We start from the raw sequence: 21,391 nt of genomic DNA, 5'->3' as shown, positions 1-21,391 counted from the left end.
ACAAAATGTGCTGCTTGGTGGAGCTATGCGCTCTCAGAGTCCTTTTCTTCATTTCATATTTATGCTACTTTAGGATTTATATTTATTCCTTAATCCCTGAAAGCTCATAGATTAAGAATCTTTCATTTAATTTGTATAGAAAAATAAAAGCAAACACAATATAACAGATTTATTTTCTTGCATTTTGATAACTTTACAAACAAAACATCCAGACAATGTTTCAGTTACTCAGCTCCCATGTGACTTGGTGGAGGAATTAAGTATTGCAGATACAACTATAGAAATTACATATAGGTTTCACCTGTTTAAGACAGTTCCTGTTTATTTGTTTCTATCATTTTGACTTTAAATAAATTAAAAGAAATTATAACTTTGCACCAGGATGTTCAGATAAATATAGCTGAATATAAAAGCCTCACTTTGTCTCATAAAAAACAGAAGAACTGATCAATAAACTGATGAAGATTTGGTTCCCTGTCAGAGGCTGTCAGCGTTTGGGATGAATTAAGACGACATAAAACAAAACATTTACAGTTTATAGTACATTTAATGAGCTTTAAAAAAGCAACTGTCAGTGTCAGAAATATTTGTTAGCTGTACAGATTTTTGTTACAGAAATGTGAAGCAAAAACGAACACAGAAAAGTCCTGTACAATCCTGAGTAAAGAAAGCGTGAACTTCATGCTGCTTCAGGCCCGAGGAAGAGACTTGGTTTTACATACGAGTCCATCAGCAGTTCACTGATGGAAACGGACCAAAAGTAAAATACTTTAAGCACCGTTTTCACAACACTTCTCCAAAAAGCAAACATCACTTCCTGCTGAGACGTGCAAACTGTCCGTCCTTTTCAGATTTACGGGACGCTTCATGTGTTCATAGAGATTATAGTAAATATATTTCTGTTACATCGTCAGATCACAGCTTAAACCATAAGGCACAAACTTCAAAACAACTCCTAACATTTCATTCGAAAAAGCCAGATAACTTACAATAGATGTTACACGTGTCCTGTTACACCTGTTATACATGTTACATTTGTGGTACATGTAGCACATTGCTCACACGTGTTACATGTGGCATATCTCGCATAACACGTTACATGTAGCATGTGTTACACTGGTGTCACATGTAGCATGTGTCACACTGGTGTCACATGTAGCATGTGTCACACTGGTGTTACATGTAGCATGTGTCACACTGGTGTTACATGTAGCATGTGTCACACTGGTGTTACATGTAGCATGTGTCACACTGGTGTTACATGTAGCATGTGTCACACTGGTGTTACATGTAGCATGTGTCACACTGGTGTTACATGTAGCATGTGTCACACTGGTGTTACATGTAGCATGTGTCACACTGGTGTTACATGTAGCATGTGTCACACTGGTGTTACATGTAGCATGTGTCACACTGGTGTTACATGTAGCATGTGTCACACTGGTGTTACATGTAGCATGTGTCACACTGGTGTTACATGTAGCATGTGTCACACTGGTGTTACATGTAACATGTGTCACACTGGTGTTACATGTAGCATGTGTCACACTGGTGTTACATGTAGCATGTGTCACACTGGTGTTACATGTAACATGTGTCACACTGGTGTTACATGTAGCATGTGTCACACTGGTGTTACATGTAACATGTGTCACACTGGTGTTACATGTAGCATGTGTCACACTGGTGTTACATGTAGCATGTGTCACACTGGTGTTACATGTAACATGTGTCACACTGGTGTTACATGTAGCATGTGTCACACTGGTGTTACATGTAACATGTGTCACACTGGTGTTACATGTAGCATGTGTCACACTGGTGTTACATGTAGCATGTGTCACACTGGTGTTACATGTAGCATGTGTCACACTGGTGTTACATGTAGCATGTGTCACACTGGTGTTACATGTAGCATGTGTCACACTGGTGTTACATGTAGCATGTGTCACACTGGTGTTACATGTAACATGTCACAGGTATACCACCTCCAACAGTCCATGCTGCCTGCTTTGCAGGTGACAGCTTGTTGGGTTAAAGTAAATCTGGTTTGATTTAAATTCTTTGAGCAGGTTATGTAAATATGTTTAACATTTAATGATTCTGGAAACGATGCTACTTTGAATTAACTTTGAGTTCACAAATATTTTAAAGACAGGATTTTTTATTCTTTATGGAAACTCATACAAAGAAAATGACTGGAGGTTTGCTCCTGTTTCTCTCTCATCAGATGTTAACTGTGCACTATACAGTCAGCCTGGTTTCTTTAGATTAAAAAGTTTCAACCATGCTGAGTCATAAACTAAACTGCCTGCTCTGCAGAAACAGGGACAATCTTTGGTTAGATATAACTGACTTAGAACTGTCTGATTGCAATGATCAAATTCTACATATCTGTGTATAAATTAGTTTTCTAATAAAGTGTCAGTTGAATTCCACACCATAGAGCATAAAGAGCTGATTGAGGTTGTGCAACAGTGAGTAGGCCATTCTAGAACCCTCATCTGGCTCTCAGAAGCCACGGCTTCATAGATGCAGCAGGATGAGCTCCAACTCTAAAGCCCAGCCCGGTTGTTTCTGCTTGGATTTCACCAGTTCTCCCAGTAAATATCCGAGTTCTCTCCAGCTTTTCTAGCTTTCTTCCACCGTCTGTTGGGCTCCGAAGGTTAGCGAGGCTATGAGTGCGCGTCTGGTTGTGTGTCCAGTGTGTTTCTGCGTCGCCCAGCGATGGGCAGGTAGCCTGTCCAGCGTGGCCCCGCCTCTCTCTCAGGTTTGACACCATTATGGCTCAGTTTCTCTCCTTAAGGTTGAACCTTGACCTCTGATGCTTTAATGATGTCATAAGGCTTGCAGAGCTTTATGTTTGTTTCTGGATGTGCCCTCCTGGATGAATTGTTGGGAAGCTCTTGGAGTGATTTTAGTTGGTTAGCCTCTCCGTTGATGAGCGTGTTCTCTGGGCGTGGATAAAGGCTCTCACATGACCTGCTGGTGTTTGATAGTGTTTGGCCTGCTTCATGTTGTCAGACGGGTTCTGTTTAATGGATTGTTTGATCCTGTGGTTCTGACAGGAATCAGAAGCAGCTGAGATCAGAGAAACTGGAGTACAGAAACAGGACCAGAATATTTGCTGTAAATCCCACCGACTCGGACTATGAGCCGTTTGTCTCACTTCCTAACTGTGTTTAGTGCAAAGAAAAGTCACAATCAAATCACAATAATGGTAGAGAAAAAAAGGCTGTACTGATTTCTGGCAGAATCCTTCAGGGCTGATGGCTCTTACTCACACATCACTCATGCTAAGCTACGCTAGCACTTCACTCACATCAGCATGCAAGATGCTTTAAGCTTTACTTTCTGATTAATTTGGCTAATCACCATCAGACCGTTTGAGGAGAGAGTTTCCTATAAAATCTGGATCTTTTTATTAGATTTATGCCGCTAATTTCGCTAATTTCCAGGATTAGCGCTTCTAAACGCGACTGGCTGCCCTGCATGGTAGCTAAATGAACCGGTCACCCTTCAGTATTCTGGAAACTTATATTTACGGTGTTTCTGGAAGCTTTTACCAAAAAGGGAACAAAAATTAGTTTTCTTGTTTATATTTTCACATGGAAACTTTTTAAAGTTTGAGGACCTGTTCAGACTACGAGTCTAAACGGAGTCCAAAGCTGGCGGTTCTGGTCGGGCTAAACTTGGATCATTGAGCCGGAAGTTTCTTCCTGTTTATGATGATATTCATCTGAGTGAATATATGAATAAAAACAACAAGGCCTGTGGTTCTAAAGGTTGCCATGGTAACACTTGGGTCAGGGTTTGGAGGAGTTGCACCGATCTGCTTCTCCTCTGGCAGATCGATAGAAAACGGCACATATTTTAGAAAACTTCTGATCAAATTTCCAACAGGAGTCAGAATGTATCAGTCCTGAGCTCTTTAGCTCCCCCCGCTGGACAAACATCATATTACCGGTTCAGATCCTGGATGTTTATGATATTAAACTTTAATATTTAACTGAATAAAGTTTTTTTGTGGTTGCGAGGAGCTGCAGTCAGGGTGTGGTTCTTCTAACTCTTCAGCACAGAAGTGGTTCGGTTCCTACAGCTCAGCTTCAGAGGCGATTGGGTCCGATCATGTGACCGTATGAGATGTGCTGATTGGACAGAGTAAGACACAAATAAACCCTCTAGCTGCTCCATGTTCTCAGCTTTGAGTCCAGTCCCTCCTCCTCCAGCGGGTTTGTCCTGCATCCAGGCCGCCGCCCCCCCCCTCACAGAGACAGATGAAGGCTTACGGTTTTTCGTAGAGCAGCATGCCGTTGAAGATGGTGAGGGGCTCCATAGCCTGAGGGAGTTTCCCCCTCACCAGGTCGATGCACACAGTGTCGCCGCGCTGCAGCTGCAGGACGATGCTGAAGACGGCCAGAGAGCCGGAACTGGTCCTGGAGTCGGCCACCGGCTTGGCCTCCAGGTCCTCGGGCTGATAGCCTCCTGAGTCCACCCGGGCCACGCTGTAGTTGGACTTGGCCAGAACCGCTTCGATCTTTTCGTTCTTGTAGCCCGTCAGGACAGCACTGAAGTAGTAGCGACCAGCTAGAGGGGCGGTGAAAATACCTGAGGAGGACAGATTCCTGTTAGATCTTCACTCCAGCTGCTGGTGGGACCCGCCCAAGGACTCGTGCTGAGACCTGCTTACCTGTCGCCGGGTCGTAGATGTCGTCCTCGTTGACGAAGACTTTGTTGAAGACGACGGTTCCTGCGGTTTCCTTGGGGGCGGTGAGGCCGGCGGAGAAGGACAGCCTGCGTCTGCGGGCATCAACTCCAGGAGGACCTGAGGAGAAGAGAGGGACGTGAGGATGGCTGCCTGGCTGATGGGACGAGTCCGACGGTCCAGGAGAACATACCTGGTTCACCTTTTGGCCCTGGAAGCAAGCAGAGGGACAGCTGTTAGATCCATCAAGCCTGGTTCAGGACTCATGATCTGAAGAGTCCTTCCAGCTGTTAACACAGCTGGGAACCCCGCCGCCATTTGTGGCTAAAAAGTTTCCTACCTGGCAAACCTGGGAAGCCAGTTTCTCCTTTTAGTCCAGGAGGTCCGGGGGGCCCCCGGGGGCCCTGCACCCCAGGGAGGCCTATTTCTCCTGGAGGTCCTGGGGGTCCTGTGGGTAAAAAGTTGTTTAAAAATTTAGTTAAAAATTTTACAAATTAAGAAACAGCAGCTCCAGCTGAAGAACATTTCTGTCTGCTTAGATCCGATCGATTGAACTAAAGTTTGTTTTTAAATTATACAAAATTACATTTTCTGCGTTTTAACCAGGCAATATGGCAGACCCTGAAATGACAACCAGACTCTGGCCTTAGGAAGCATGGCAAGCAACTTTAAAATTGAAACGCAGTGTTAGAACATTTAGAAAAGAAACTGATCTCTGAACATTTCAAACATCTCAGATTTCTAGTGTTGCCCTGTGATGGACTGGCGACCCCCCCAGGGTGTGTCCTGCCTCTTGCCCGTAGACAGCGCCCCCACTTGGCATAAAGCGTGCCAGAAAATAGATGGATGGTTAATTTAGGAACTATGAATACATTTCAATAAAAATAAATATAACCTCAACCTAAATATGCCAAAAATATCTCATATGTTTCTGTGAATTAATATTAGATTATAATCTATTGTATTAATGCTGACATTTTAAAACAATGTTAAAATCTGACACTTTTTACAGAATTTAATTTCTTCAAACTTAGATGCAAAGTTATAAAATTAATATTAATTCAGGTTCCGAAAAGCAAAGTTTAGGTTTCAGGACCGCCGGTTTGAGTCTGCAGCCTTTTCTAACATATTTGGGCTAATAGATGAGGGACATCATCTTTCAGTTTCATTTTCAGTTTTAAGGCTTGTTACTTTCTGTCACCATGGTAACCATAGCTGCATCCTTTAATTAGAATAAGGTGTCCAGGTTAGCCACACTGTGAGGTTACACACAAAGTCCAGCAGAGGGCAGCAACTGTCTGACATGATCTGACCTGTCATCAGTTCAAAGAGATGAAATAAAGTTGTCTTCTGAAAAGCAGGAGGAGAGCAGAACCATCAGAACCAGAACTAAAGAGCAGAGATGAAGGATCTCACCCGTGGCGCCAGAGAAGCTCTGCTGGAGCTTCAGCACCTGGTTCAGGCTGGAGTTCAGGTTCTTCATCCTGCTGTGGATGTCGTCCTGGCTCTTCTGAATAAAGTTCAGGATTCCTCCATGTTGGCTGACAGACTGGTTCAGACCAGAAACGTACGTCCACAAACCCGACACATGATGGTTCATTCCTGCAGAAAAAAGAGGAAGAGCATGGGGGGGGGGGGGGGGGGGGGGGGGGGTTAAAGAACCACAACAATAAACTCCTCCCATGAGAGGAGGTCTGTGGAAGGCTGTTAGTTAGCCGAGCTCCCGTCCACCTCTGTGGAAAACTGAGCAGCTCCCTCAGAGGCGCTGAGATGCGTCACCCCAGATCCTTACTCCCCATCGCTGTCAGACGCTCCCTCTCTACCTCCAATCATTGCCAATAAAGCACTCTAGCAAGTAAAGGGATCATTTTCATGTATTTAGTTTTTATTAATTTTTATGCTTCTACTTCTGTAAAGTTTATTAATTGTATGTTTCTCCACTATGTGGGAGTAATGAATTCCTCCACCCTGAAATCTAGAGTCAGGAAGTTAGGCCTCTCTAGTAAACCTACAGTCAGTCTGGGTTTAATCGTGGTTCATGGTTTGATCCAAAAAGCTCTAAATCAGTAAGGGGTTAAATTATGGCTGAGCGGTGATGACAAAGCTGCAATAAAATGTTTTTAGTTCCTGATTGGTTCCTTTATCCTAGAGATGATCTTTAGCTGATAGAAGGGTGACTTCGTTAAGGCCTACTGCCCCATTTCCTCTACCCTCTACAAACCGATCCGGGCCGAGCTTGGATCGGTTAAACCTGCCGAGCTCGGCTCCTTACGACACGCAAGTACGCTTCCTCGCCTCCTAGTGTCGATCTACGGTACTACTGCTCTCTAGAGGGAAACAAGCCAACCAACATGGCCGCGCCCGTAACATTCAGGAAGTTTGTGGAGAGTCAGGCGAAGGAGGCAGCCTTTGTAGCCTAGTAAATTAGCCCCACCCACCAGCAGTGGTCTAGCCTCCATCAATGCCCCAGGCCCTAGAACTGGCGGGCCAATCACAACGCAGAGATGTGTTTGGAATTATTGGATGAAAAGCGGGCGGGTTTTGAGCGTCGTGACGACAAAGCTCCACGACGCTGGAGAAAACACAGCAAGGAAGATGGCAGCAACTATTGAACAGTTCTGGTTTGACTCAGCTGGGGAATCAATTTGGAAGGGTTAGACGAGGTTCGGGTTTTTCGTTGAAACGTGAGCAGGAAGAGGCTCTACGCTCGTTCATTTTATAGAAGGACGGATTCACCGTTTTACCGACAGGCTGTTTGTTTCCACTTCCCCACCAGCTTCCTGTGGCGCTTCCTACATCGCAGTCAGCTCCTCATTGGTCAGAGCGTTGGCCAATAGGCACAGACATGGTTTGAAAAACAACGGGTTGTTCTCACCAACAATCTTCCGATGTCTCATTCATCGGGGCCAGACTAGATTAGACCTTTAATCTCACATTTAGTCTGGATTATCAGGCTACATGGTGAATGGTTATTTACTTGATATAGTCGACAAACGATCGTCTAATCAGGGCTTCCAGACGCAGGAAACGACAGACGTTGAGGTTCATCACGCTGCTGAGCAGAATCATCACTGGAAATCGTGTGGCACGGTAGGGAAGCTATAGCCTGGGTGCCATTCCGAACTTAGTCCCGCCCACAACGTTTGAGGTGGGGAAGTTCGGTCTGGCATTGCTCAATAGTAGCGCGAGTATGCTAGCACAATATCTGGCGGGCCAATCAAATTGTCAGGGCGGGCTTTATACGATGATGGACAGATGATCAACAGTAACGTAATCAACCACGTCACCAAAGCGCGCTTGGGTGACAACAACAATGGCTGCCGCTGGAGAGTTTGGGTGAGTAGATTCTGCTATTAGGTCTGTTCTAGAAGATATCGACAGCAAATTAATTTTAAAAGAGGAACAGAGAAACGCCATCAAGGCTCATCTTCTTATTCTAGGCGTGCAACTGCACGCTTTGATTTTTGTTAACAACAACTATGCGTGGCTTAACATACGCCACGCACTCCGTTGCTCTTATTGGTTGTAGGTCTATCCAATTGAGTGCAGAGGCATTTTTTTTCCTGGTTCGTTCGAAACACGCCCCATAATCACAGCTCTATGGAGCAGCATCAGACTCATTCTGACTAGAATTCAGTCGGACTACGTCAGGCTAGGGAAGCTAGGCATTTTTATGAAATTTCCTGATTACGGAGGCTGACTGTGAGGTGATGACGCGGTCTGCTCATGCGCTCTTTGTTATCTGAGAACGAGCCAGAACTGAACCGCGCCGAGCCCTACTGATGAACTAGTACCATGTTAGCGCGGTCCGGTTGTGTCCGGCACGGTCCGGTTCGGTTGAGCGTGCCATTAACACTCAACAGTTATCTTGGTTACCGTGATTGGACCGATCTCAGCACGGTTTAAAAGGCAGTGGAAATGGGACGGATGATTCAGGTCTGAGTTCATCTCTACACCCTGGTTGATGGTTTCTAGTTGGATTTACTTTTAAAACCTCTTCCTATGGACTCCAGTTTCTAATTTCTTCTATGCATTTATCCAGATCTGAATGGGTTCGTAGCAGAGCATGTGAACGGAGCGCCGTGCAATTACCGCTGAGCAAATGAGGACGTTCGCTCATTTGCTCCGCCACTGAAAGTTGCAGCAGGACGCTCTTCTGCAAATCCGCTCCATTCAAAATCCGCTCCGCGCTCACTTTCATTTTCTGACATTTTTCCTTCCTGTAATGATGCCATTGCTCTGCGACACACAACGTTTCATCTAATAATATGACCGATACATGTGGATTGTCTCATTTAACTGGCTGTTAAATTATCGCACTGTTTCCCTGCTCTGAATGTAACACCTCGCTCCATTCATGTTGACCCTGGTTTAATTATTCATTTATTTTATTAGACCACATCAAAAAAGTTGCTTTGCATCCCTTTGCAAATCAGATAATAGCGTACAGTGCATGTATGCGATCCATTGTCAAAAACAGGCTCTTACAACATCGATCACTTTACGTAAGCCCCCTCTGTATCGTTCAGTATAGTTAGTGAATGTTTTTATGATATTTTATCCCACTTTTTATCAAACTATATGCAATCCTCGCCTCAGCGTTTCCGTGGTAAAGTTGAAACATAGACTATAGCAGATCACAGATCATAAGCACAGACTACAGCATAGGCATTGGCCCAGGTTTTAAGTCAAACATGAATTTTAATAAAGTTGGAGCGAACTGGAGCGAAATCCTCGCTCCGGCCTGGGAATTGAACACCGCTCTGCGCTCCACCATGTTTCTTACGCTCCGCTCCACCGCTCGCTCCACACTCCGCTCCGCTCACATGCTCTGGTTCATAGTCACCTGGTGACATTGTAATGTACAACCGTGTTTCGGAGAAAGGGTCCTACGATGGACCCTTGGGGAACGCCACATGCGATTTTTGTGGTCTCTGTTGTAAAGTTACCTACGGACAGAAATGTCCCTCTCCTTAAAAAAGTCCTGTTCTGTCCCAGAAAGGCTCACCCAGTTTTTCTCCTGTTTCAATAAAATGGAGTCATCAACAGTGTTGAATGCTGGACTAAAGCAACGATTACGTCACCATGAGGAGATATTTGCCTAACGAAGCCTGATCAGTCAAACACACCTTCTTTAACCTTATTGATGGATTCAGAGACGCCGTCCAGCCTTCCACACACTCCTTCCATCTTGGACAGTCTCTTCTCCAGTCCTTCTCCGGACCTCCTACATTCCCCCATCTCTACCACCATCATGTTCTCGAAGCGCCGGAAATCCCGGTCCATCCTGTCCAGGTTTCCCAGGCTCTCCTGGATGTGTTCCGTCACCTCTTGCTGCATCTTGTCCAGCTCAGAGATGATCTTATCCTTGGTGTTTCCTGTCAGAGTTCAGAGACGGAGAGACATGAAGCTGGCGTGGAAGCTGCCGGATGAGAGCAGAGGGACGGCGTTTCTGAGCTCACCCAGGTCCGTTATGACGCTGCTATGTTTCTGCACCGTGTGTTCCAGACCCTTCAGGGTGTCGTTGATGGAGCTGAAGGCGAAGACGACCTCGGTGAGCTCGCCCTGCAGGGACTTCAGCTGGTTGTTGTTGAAGGATCCTCCGATCACGCTGTGACCATCTAAAGGCTTCTCTGCATCCAAGCTGGGGCCAAATCCACCAGAACCAGGGTCACTGGTACCAGTGGAACCATCACCTGTAGGAGACAAATACTTCCTGTCAGGTTCCAATAGGTTCATTCAGACATTTATCAACATGCCGTCAAAGTTAACATTTAGAATTAACTACAAATATTTAGAATGAATTACAGAAGTTTAGAATTGAAAAGGAATGACTAAACAACGTTTTTATGTAGCTAATATCTGGAAAAAGACCAAGGCCATTTCTCAATTCACTAGAACGCGAGTACAGACTCGTGTTCTCGCCAAGTATGTTCTTGAGAAGAACCAAGGAAGGTCTGGACCCGGGGAAAACGGGAGCACGCAGAATAATCTGGGTAAACTGGAACAGAAGCGTACTGATGACATCACCACACGCTCAGCTCGTCTGGAGCTGCATTTCACCTCCTGTTATTAATAGTCTCTAGATAATAATAAATTCTGACTTTTTCCATTTAGTGGAGGAATAATAATGAACACAGTCAGATAAACACAAATCAAATGAATGTTTTATTTTGCCATATAAAACAGAAAAAATCACTATCAGTGCCAGCGGTACTTCACACTAGAGACTGACACGGGAGTGGATTTTCACTCCTGTCCCGTCCCACTCCCACAGAAAAAAATGGTGTCCCGTCCCGATCCCGGACCAGAGTAGAAATCTAAATCCTGTCCCGTCCCACTCCTGGTGAAATTACTCCCACTCCCACCCCGCTCCCATTCAGAATGACTCCCGCTCCTGCACCACTCCCATTCTTGTTGTTTTTGAGCGCGGGTGAAAAACTCAGAGCGGAAGTTACTATTGGGTTGCTCCCGCTCCCGTCTGCTCCCGTTAATGTTTAATCCTGTACCGTCCCAATCCCGTGATTGTTACTAATACTGACTCCCATCCCACGGGAATCCCACGGGAATCCCACGGGAATCCCGTGACCCGTGGGATTCCCGAAAAAATGTCAGTCTCTACTTCACACATGGCTATGCAGAAAGACGGCTGCCGCAGACCGGCTTACGTTAGCCCTGGATGCCGCGGACGGGCTAACGTTAGCCCTGGATGCCGCGGACGGGCTAACGTTAGCCCTGGATGCCGCGGAAGGGCTAACGTTAGCCCTGGATACCCTGGACGGGCTAACGTTAGCCCTGGATGCCGCGGAAGGGCTAACGTTAGCCCTGGATGCCGCAGACGGGCTAACGTTAGCCCTGGATGCCGCGGACGGGCTAACATAGCCCTGGATGCCGCGGACGGGCTATTGTTAGCCCTGGATGCCGCGGACGGGCTAACGTTAGCCCTGGATGCCGCGGACGGGCTAACGTTAGCCCTGGATGCCGCGGACGAGCTAACGTTAGCCCTGGATGCCGCGGACGGGCTAACGTTAGCCCTGGATGCCGCGGACGGGCTAACGTTACTGAGCTCAGAAGGTCCTAAATCTGTTCAATAAATGCTCCGTGCGTTTTGGTTCCCTGTAGAACCTGAAACAGAACTTGGGAGATGATGACAGAAGAGGTAAAAGGGTGAAGCTGGATCTGACCTGTGAAGCTATCAGAACCCGTCCCGCATCGCTCGCTGCACCTTTTCACTTCGGCTCGCAGCACACGAACCTCGTCCTGCAGCAGCGAGCAGGTCCGGTCGCAGCCACCTCCTTCCGAGTCCAGTCTGGTCTGGATGGAGCGGATCTGGTTCTGCATGTTCTGCAGATCCTCCTGGATCCTGCTCAGGTCTTGGGACTCGTTCCTCAGCCTTCGCAGCTCCTCCTCCACCTTCCCACAGAGCTCACAGTCCTGCCCCAGCAGCTCCACCTCCATCACGATGCGGTTGAAGTTCTCCCCGTTGTCTCCGGTCAGAGACTTGATGGCTCTGACGTCATGGCTCAGGTCCAGAACCTGGACAGTCATTTGTATGTTATGATCCAAGCGCCAGAGCAGTTCCTCACATCAGCCGACCACAACTCAGGATTTACTATGAAATATCACTAAATGGCATAAAACACAGACAAAACATGAGACATCGCTGATTGGACGACGGCGCCGTTTGACCCTTGAACCGGAAGTCATTCTGCCTGCTGCGGCTTTTGAAAACATGGATATTGTCGGCGCCCCAAACATAGCTGCCGTTATCCAGGAATATTTTGAATCAGGACATACGTACGAGGTGATACTGGATATGCTCAAGACTAATCACGAAAATTCAGTTAGTTTGCGTACACTGAAGACACACTTAAAAGAAGCTGGACTGTTCAGACGACGCAACTTCCGGTTCAAGGGTCAAACGGCGCCGTCTTCCAATCAGCGATGTCTCATGTTTCCCACTGGTACCTACCTTTTCCGGTAGGTTCATGTAATTTTGTTTTCCTTAATGTAGTTGCGCTTTTAGATTTGTAGTTGCAGTTTGCACTTGAGGGCCACCGTACAAACATATCCATTCCATTGGCAGGTCATCTCATATTAAGGTGTATTTACTCAAATTAAGGGTAAATACACTTATCTATAGAATTTTTTTGACTAATCTTAATGTCATTTTTGCAGTGCATGTCCTGGATTCTATCTCAGTTTATCATCCTGTACATCATGTACCTACATGTTCTGGTTTTTAAATTTTTAAGCCTTGATGCCCTGATGATATTCATTCTTCTATTTTCTAGAAGGTTTTTGAACATCTGTTTCAGATTTCAAGAAAAACATGTGTTTTCTTGAAATTTTGTGGGTTTTTTTGTTGTTTTTTTTTACAGAGAAGCCTTAGGAACTTCAACAGTCTCTTCTAGTGGCGGCCTTTACTGCCTGCTGATGGTGATCAGAGGGTCTGCTGGAGCCTGAGGGTCAGCGTGCCCCGAGTCAGCTGTGGCTACGATAGACATAGATAGAACCCACATTGTTGGGTGAGAGGCGTACCAACACAACGTCCATCTTGGGTCAGACCAAGCTGCTGTCAGAGACAATACACATCAATGGATGCTAACCCTATTCTATGACTTTAGGCGCTCTCAATCCAGTGAACTCTCAACGGATTTCCAAGTAAATCGTCAGACTGACGAGAATGTTTCACAGGTTACATGGGACCAACTGATTGATCTGATTTTTAATTTTGTATTGACAGTTAGCAAACTTCCAGAGCTAATTCTCAGGATGCCTGACTTTTATTCCGCTATGGATGCACAAATAAAAGGAGACTACAAAGTGGAATTAGCTTTCAATAGCAGGATTTCATGACAGATTATCCTCACGTTTCACAGTTACTGTTTTTCTGATGTTTAAACTAGATGATGGCCAGAATGAGTCATGTGACTCAGAACTTTGCTCTAAAGACGTCTGTTGTTAGGCAACCAAACAGACCTGAGCCTAACCTAATCAGGATTTAATCTAGAGGTGCCTCCAAGCTTCCATTTAATGCTAATGTCCTGGAATAACCTGCTATTAGCTGCATCAGCTGTGAATGTAAGGAGCTGAATCCTTTTTGGTCTAAAACCAGAGAAGTTGTCCTAAACAGGAAACTTCTGACCTACGTTTAAATTTAATGTAATTTCAGAAAAAAATGTGTAGGTATCGGGTTTCAGTCCTATTTCTAAGACACAGGCAGAGGTGGTCTGAACTCACCCTATCGTGCAGAGAGTCTCCAGACACCGACAGGTCCTTCAGCCGAGTGTTGAAGTGTCGAATCTGACCCTCGTTGGCGATAACTCTCCACTCCAGAGATTTCTTGGTCATAGTGTCTCTCTCTTTGGGTAATTCTCCTCTTTTACCTCCATCTCCTCCTGCTTCTCCATGTGTTCCGTTGACACCTCCTTCAGATTCTCCTGCTCCACCAGATCCAGTGACACCTCCCCCAGTTCCACCAGATCCAGTGACACCTCCCCCAGTTCCACCAGATCCACCAGATCCAGTGACACCTCCCCCAGTTCCACCTGGTCCAGTCACACCTCCCCCAGTTCCACCAGATCCAGTCACACCTCCCCCAGTTCCACCAGATCCACCAGATCCAGTGACACCTCCCCCAGTTCCACCAGATCCACCAGATCCAGTGACACCTCCCCCAGTTCCACCAGATCCAGTCACACCTCCCCCAGTTCCACCAGATCCAGTGACACCTCCCCCAGTTCCACCAGATCCAGTCACACCTCCCCCAGTTCCACCAGATCCAGTCACACCTCCCCCAGTTCCACCAGATCCAGTGACACCTCCCCCAGTTCCACCAGATCCAGTCACACCTCCCCCAGTTCCACCAGATCCACCATATCCAGTGACACCTCCCCCAGTTCCACCATATCCAGTGACACCTCCCCCAGTTCCACCAGATCCAGTGGTACCTCCCCCAGTTCCACCAGATCCAGTGACACCTCCCCCAGTTCCACCAGATCCAGTCACACCTCCCCCAGTTCCACCAGATTCAGTGGTACCTCCCCCAGTTCCACCAGATCCAGTGGTACCTCCTCCAGTTCCACCAGATCCAGTGACACCTCCCCCAGTTCCACCAGAACCACCAGATCCAGTGACACCTCCCCCAGTTCCACCAGATCCAGTCACACCTCCCCCAGTTCCACCAGATCCAGTCACACCTCCCCCAGTTCCACCAGATCCAGTGACACCTCCCCCAGTTCCACCAGATCCAGTCACACCTCCCCCAGTTCCACCAGATCCACCATATCCAGTGACACCTCCCCCAGTTCCACCATATCCAGTGACACCTCCCCCAGTTCCACCAGATCCAGTGGTACCTCCCCCAGTTCCACCAGATCCAGTGACACCTCCCCCAGTTCCACCAGATCCAGTCACACCTCCCCCAGTTCCACCAGATTCAGTGGTACCTCCCCCAGTTCCACCAGATCCAGTGGTACCTCCTCCAGTTCCACCAGATCCAGTGACACCTCCCCCAGTTCCACCAGAACCACCAGATCCAGTGACACCTCCCCCACCTCCTCCTTGGCCTCCCCCACCGTTAGAACCTCCACAGCCACACTCCTCTATCCTGCGACTCGTCGCAGAGGTTCTGTTCTCCAACTCAGAGAGCCGCTCATTGTGGTCAGACATCTCTTTCTGCACCTGCTCAACCTCCAACTCCACATCTTGGATTCTGAAAGTCCGGTCGTCGAAGCGATCCAATAAAACCGTCCTCAGGTCGTCCACCTGTTTGTGGACGTAGTCCTTCATGTCTTTTTCTAAGTAAGAGCAGTTCTTCTCAGTTTGCTGTACGCCAGTGTTGATGTGAAGCTCCAGGTCCTTCAGTAGATTCTTCACCCCACCATCTCTGGTACCTTCACCCACAGCCGGTTCCCCTCCTTTCGATTCCCCCCCATTGCTTGTTCCGTCTGTTCTACTGGAGTCCAGACTGTTGAGGAGATTGTATAAATTCTCAGACGATACACTGATTTTGTTCTCTGCATCACTGACACGACGTTGGAGGTCATCGATGGAGCTACAGCATCTCTGCGAGCGTTGCACCTCCTGTTGAAGCCTTGCTAGGTCCTGTCGGTACCGAACATCTGCAGCATTCAGCTGCTTCTCCAGAGCTCGGATCCTCTCCCGGTCTTCCTCCTGCTGTCGCCGCAGATCCTCCACGCCGACCTGACAACAGCAGGAAAAACTCTTCATATAAAACCTTAATTTAACCTTCTTCATATAAAACACTCTTCAGAGGACCAGGATTTACCTGGCATGTTGAGCAGGACAGCAGCACCCTGCTCTCCAGCTCCTTCAGGATGTTCTCCTTCAGGGAGTTCAGCTTCTCTCCATTCAGAGCTCCACCTGAATGATCTCCTTCCAGCTCTTTCTCCTTCCCGTTGACCAGGTGGTTGTTGATGCTAACCAGAGTTTTATCGTGAGCCTGATGGAGAGACAAGATCAGAAGAAGCAGTGAGGAAATGTGCTGCAGGAAGAACATCTGCAGGACAGAGAGGATCAGCTCCCTGCAACGAGGCTCTATTAAAGGTTCTACCAGAGATTATCCACAACCATTACTAGTATCGGATCTACAGAGAAGTCTGCACAGGATTCACCCAACTAGGTTATACCCAAAACTCTAGATAATGCTTCAGTCAAGGTTTCTGTTGAAGGTTCTCAGTCATCCAGGTCAGAGTCAAATTCCACGTAGGATGTTCTCTGGTAGCTAGCTAAATTAGCTGTCCTCTTTTCCTGCCGCCAAAGCCACAGACTGCAGGGTATAATTGTGCCTGATATCCCTGGAAGCTATCTGAAACTAGCTTTCTGCCATGAAACTCATGGACTGCAGGGTATAATGGTGCCTTCCCGCTGAGTTGTGTGAGAAAGAACGGCGTCTCCTTCTGCATGCTGTTTGTGGAATTCCCCCTTTGAGGACGGGAACCGCAGATCGTTGAAACGGTGTGTCTGCGAGGGGACGCCCTCGTTCGATAGCCAATCGACCTGCTTTGGACAGACTTGGGTGGAGCTACAAACCGAAGCTGAACTTCCTTCTGCTTCACCCGGACTGCTGACGTCTCACAGTAAAACCTTCTGTTATTCCGTCTGATGCTTTAAATTAGGTGCTAAGCTTGGGCGAGCTGTTAGTTTTAAAGCATTTATTTGAACTTTGGATTCTCTGTGCTGATGTTTAAACTGAAAGGTACAAAGAGCTCTGATTTCTGATGTGGTGTGAATGAGTTGAGTGTTTTCTTTTTTACCATCTTGATTTTCTTGTTTTCCGCTTTGTTCTAAGGTTAGTGTAGTAGACTAGCTGAGGGTCTGTTTGCTTTTGAACCGTATGCAACCACATGTTAGGAGCAGCCATTTTGTAATTTAAGTTACGCCCATTGAAGTCCAACCTTCCCCTTTAGTCATGTGATCACCATCCGGTAGTTTCCAGCCTGTTGCAACCCCACTCCAGACCACATGGTAGTGGACCTCCATCTTAATCTGCCTTGTTGACGGTGCATCAAAGGCTACGTTCACGCCGCAGCCTGAAGTCACCCAAATCCGATTTTTTTGCCCATATGCGACCTAAATCGGATCTTTTCATGGCAGTCTGATCAACACAGATCCGATTTCTTCCAATATGACCCAGGCCGCTTGGCTCTGTGGTCCTGAATCCGATACGAATCTAATCTTTTCAAATGCGACCTGTGTCTGAACGGCCAGGTCGGATTTATCCAACCTGAACGCTATCAATACTCGACAAAGGTCACTATTCTGGGTCTTGCTACACAGAAGCAGCAAGAAAAACAACAACCATGGCGGATGATAATGCGGAGAGCAGTATTTATGTTTAACCAAACTGAAAAGATTGAGTTTTTATGGTTGGAAAAGACCGATAGATGTGCGCCGGCGCTACCAGCCATGTTTATTTCCGTAAACTCAGAGCACCCTGACCTGTGACGTCATTGCGTCCTCTACTGCGCATGCGGGACCCTTAGGTTGTATGACTGCAGTTCACACAGGAGATCACATACAAGTCGCATATATTTGGAAATATGAACGGCAACGCAAAAAAAATCGGATTTCGAAAAAAAATCGGAATTGAGCATCAAGGCCTGCAGTTTGAACGTAGCCTAAGAATCCTTCCACCCCTTTATCGAACTAGCTTTGCTGAATGAGTTTTACTGAGGAGCCACAATGCTGCATTTTTAATGCCTTTGTAAAGAAGTCATCACAAGCTGAATGAAGTTACATTGTTTTAACGTATTTATCATTGCATTTGTATCTGCTGCTATCTGGAACGGACATTAATGAATGTATTGACCTTGGTTCTCCCTGAATAACCTTTAAAAATTACCTCAACAGCCTCTAGGAACCTTGTTTTTCTCTTTCTTTCAAAACTAGTCCTTTAGTCTACCTTGTGTTTATTTTCTAATAGCGTTTAGTGTTTTGCATAGATGTTAGATTTCTACAATCCTGAATTATTTGAATAAAGACATCATTGTTTGAACTTGCAGTTGTTTGTGTTTCATATACGAATGGTTTATCACTCAGGTTAGATCCACCCTCCTTTTGGTGACAGTTTGAATAAACAGAGATAAATAGTTATTTTATTATTAAAAGCTCTGCAGATAGCCTAGCCAAAGTCACTACATTGGTGGGAATAACTGGATTTTAACAGCCGACCCAGGAGCCACTCAGAGGTGAAAGGCACAAAACCCTGGTAAGTGAGCAGATTAGAGCTACAGGTTTTCAACTAAGAACACCAAAATGATTTTACCTCAGATTTTGAATAAGTTAAATAATTAACTACAACTCCAGTTCTAGTTAATCATTTATTCATTATCTACAGGAATATACATATATTATTCCACAACACCCAGGTTACAGAATATGTTCTGCTCCAGATTCTATTAAAAGTCCAATGCAAGGTTCTAAATTATGTTTTAACGTAGGCTTTTCTCAAAGAGCTGGACTCTGTTCTATCTGAGGTTCTATTCTTCATTCTAACCAAGAATCTACCAAATGTTCTAGCATATGTTCTACTCAAGGTTCTATCCATCCTATCTATCCTGCACTAGGTTCTACTCAGGACTGAACAATAGGTTCTACCCTGGTAACCCGGGCATACTCTGTGATTTTTCCAATCGTTGCATGCAGCTACATCGCACAGTGTGAGTTCACAGCTCGCAATGCATGTCCTCACACTGTGCGGCCTGACGCTCTGATGCGATCTACCTGCTCACACTATACGTCTAGAAACCAGGTGGGACTCGCTACTCGGACTGGTCTATCCAGAAGCCAAACCAGTAGAAGAGGAATAGGAATCTCCCTAGAGTGAAACGCACTGCCTTGATAATTTGGGTAATTTGGGCTGAAAGCCCTAAAAAGAAAAGGAGACGACGTATTTGGACAAAGACATGGCGAGGCCACTAAGGTCCAGCCAGAAGCAACAGTAGCTGACAAAGACCCAAAGGGCAAGAAGCACCAGCATCAACCTGTTGGAACGATGTCCTTCCAGGTGGGGATTCTGTCAAAGTATTTAATTTAAACAAATTCTCCTCTGCCGTGCAGTGGGACCCCGCAGGAGTCGGAGTCACCTTGGTGCGGTTGTCCAGTTGGTCCAGCTTGGTCTGAATGCTGTGGATCGTCTCTTTCATCTCCGGCGGAGCAGCGTCTGCCGGGTGTTTCCCTGGCTTTGAAGGCTCCTGCTGGAAGCGTTCATCCATGGTGGACTGGAAGTCCTGCAGCTTCACCGTCAACCTCCGGATCTTTTCCTCCAACTCCCTTATTTCCTGGCGGTCCTGCCGACCTGGACGGGAAGGAAAGGTTCAAGTACGATGGATCCATTAGCATAAATAATATAAATTAGAAACGTTTCTAAGGGATCAGTTTAAATCCCTCAATGATTAAACGGCCTCATAATAGAAGAAAAGTTGTTTTTCTTCTTTTGTATGCGCATACCAACTACAGTGAAACTGTTGCCACCTAGTGGAAGTCAATGAAACATGAGGAATATGAAAAACTAGACCTTAGGAGGGTTAAAACATCTGCAGATTTTCAGCAAACGGCTTTAAATTTTACCTCCATTCTGTCCGGGTCCTAAACTGCTTCCTGTCCCCGCTCCATTGGACACATGGGCTCCTGCTCCACCGGCTGGGCCAATGGTGCAGTCCTGTCCACTGTAACCGTGGCAACACTTCCAATCCATCTCTGTGACGGTTTTGTAGGCCACTTTATAGCGCGGCCTCATGTAGGTCCGGTAGCTGCAGAGGCACCAAACATGGAGGCTCAGTCTAACAGTTCTGCGAGTTTCAGGTAGAAATGGGTCAATATTAACTCACACCACGACCCGGCTGCACTGTCCACTGCCCCAGTTGCATGGATGGTAATCCGGCTTGACGTAGGTTTCTACTCCATCCTCCACCACACAGCTCACTGTCTTTGTGAGGACAAACGCACACCAGTTCCTTCATGAGAAACAAACGTCCACAGTTAGAGAGGAGGTCGCTTTAAGTGGGTCTCTGGTACCTAAAGTCCAAAGTTCCTATGACAGCAGAGGCACATCCATCCATCCATCCATCCATCCATCCATCCATCCATCATCCATCCATCCATCCATCCATCCATCCATCCATCCATCATCCATCCATCCATCCATCCATCCATCCATCCATCCATCCATCCATCCATCCATCATCCATCCATCTATCTAGTCTTTTCTATGGCACCATTTTTTAACCGCTTTGTCCAAAAGGTACCAGACATCTGTCTAACGACCACTTCTGTTTTCAACACCTCTAATCCTGTACTTCACTCTCTGCCTTCATGGAAAACCGGAAATAAACCAACAAGCTATCTGGAGAAAAAGTTGGACAAGTACTCAAGTTGGGGCGACAGTGGCGTTGGATGTAGGAGTTTGCCCTGAAATCGAAGGATTGACGGTTCAAGCCCTGGCTCTGATTTTCATTGTCGTTGTGTCCTTGGGCAAGACACTACACCTGCATTGTCTACTGATGGTGGTCAGAGGGCCCAGTGGCGCCAGTGTACGGCAGCCCCGCTTCTGTCAGTGAGCCCCAGGGCAGCTGTGGCTACAATGTAGCTTGCCAACATCAGTGTGTGTGTGAATGAGTGAATGAATGTGGTGTAAAGTGCTTTGGTCAAGTTACCTAACTTGAAAAAAGGCACTATATAAGTACAGGACATTTACCATTTGAGGGGGATAGCATCCTCCTTAAATGACCATCCCCCCATACCTTTTTATTACTGTGTAAAATGTCTACTATATATTAACAGTAATGGCAATAATATCGCTCTTTCAACATTTGGTGGGATGTGGGCTTAAGAGTAGCCTGAGCAAAATGAATTAACTCAAGGAGTGTCCTACCATGACTATGAAGCTGATCCCAGTGGGAAATGAGTCCCTAACTATGTAGGGGCAGTGATAGCCATGCTAACTATGTAGGGGCAGTGATAGCCATGCTAACTATGTAGGGGCAGTGCTAGCCATGCTAACTATGTAGGGGCAGTGATAGCCATGCTAACTATGTAGGGGCAGTGATAGCCATGCTAACTATGTAGAGGCAGTGATAGCCATGCTAACTATGTAGGGGCAGTGATAGCCATGCTAACTATGTAGGGGCAGTGATAGCCACGCTAACTATGTAGGGGCAG

At 46.5% G+C, this 21,391-nt stretch overlaps 1 protein-coding gene across 17 annotated transcripts in view; it reads right to left on the bottom strand.

Annotated features, from left to right (window-relative positions):
• Positions 1 to 154: 154 nt before the first annotated feature.
• LOC119797502 (EMILIN-1-like) overlaps positions 155 to 21,391 on the bottom strand; it is a 38,659-nt gene continuing 17,422 nt past the window's right edge. The window contains exons 2-15 of one of the 17 annotated variants that reach the window (XM_038306592.1): positions 20,062 to 20,187; positions 19,802 to 19,983; positions 19,318 to 19,529; positions 15,999 to 16,172; positions 14,629 to 15,913; positions 14,341 to 14,559; positions 13,949 to 14,271; positions 11,890 to 12,241; positions 10,168 to 10,401; positions 9,835 to 10,083; positions 6,122 to 6,307; positions 5,046 to 5,153; positions 4,691 to 4,825; positions 155 to 4,608 (exon numbers count right to left, since the gene is read on the bottom strand). In XM_038306592.1, the coding sequence (XP_038162520.1) occupies positions 4,286 to 4,608; positions 4,691 to 4,825; positions 5,046 to 5,153; positions 6,122 to 6,307; positions 9,835 to 10,083; positions 10,168 to 10,401; positions 11,890 to 12,241; positions 13,949 to 14,271; positions 14,341 to 14,559; positions 14,629 to 15,913; positions 15,999 to 16,172; positions 19,318 to 19,529; positions 19,802 to 19,983; positions 20,062 to 20,187 (4,108 nt within the window). In that variant the 3' untranslated portion in view covers positions 155 to 4,285. Of the gene's footprint in view, positions 4,609 to 4,690; positions 4,826 to 5,045; positions 5,154 to 6,121; positions 6,308 to 9,834; positions 10,084 to 10,167; positions 10,402 to 11,889; positions 12,242 to 13,948; positions 14,560 to 14,628; positions 15,914 to 15,998; positions 16,173 to 19,317; positions 19,530 to 19,801; positions 19,984 to 20,061; positions 20,188 to 21,391 lie in introns of all 17 variants that reach the window. The other 16 variants (XM_038306590.1, XM_038306595.1, XM_038306591.1 and 13 more) reach the window with 16 other exon arrangements.

Source organism: Cyprinodon tularosa, unplaced genomic scaffold, assembly GCF_016077235.1.
Source record: "Cyprinodon tularosa strain WSP-4 unplaced genomic scaffold, ASM1607723v1 ctg586, whole genome shotgun sequence".
NCBI lineage: Eukaryota > Metazoa > Chordata > Actinopteri > Cyprinodontiformes > Cyprinodontidae > Cyprinodon > Cyprinodon tularosa.
This window is presented reverse-complemented; position numbering and strand designations above follow the sequence as displayed.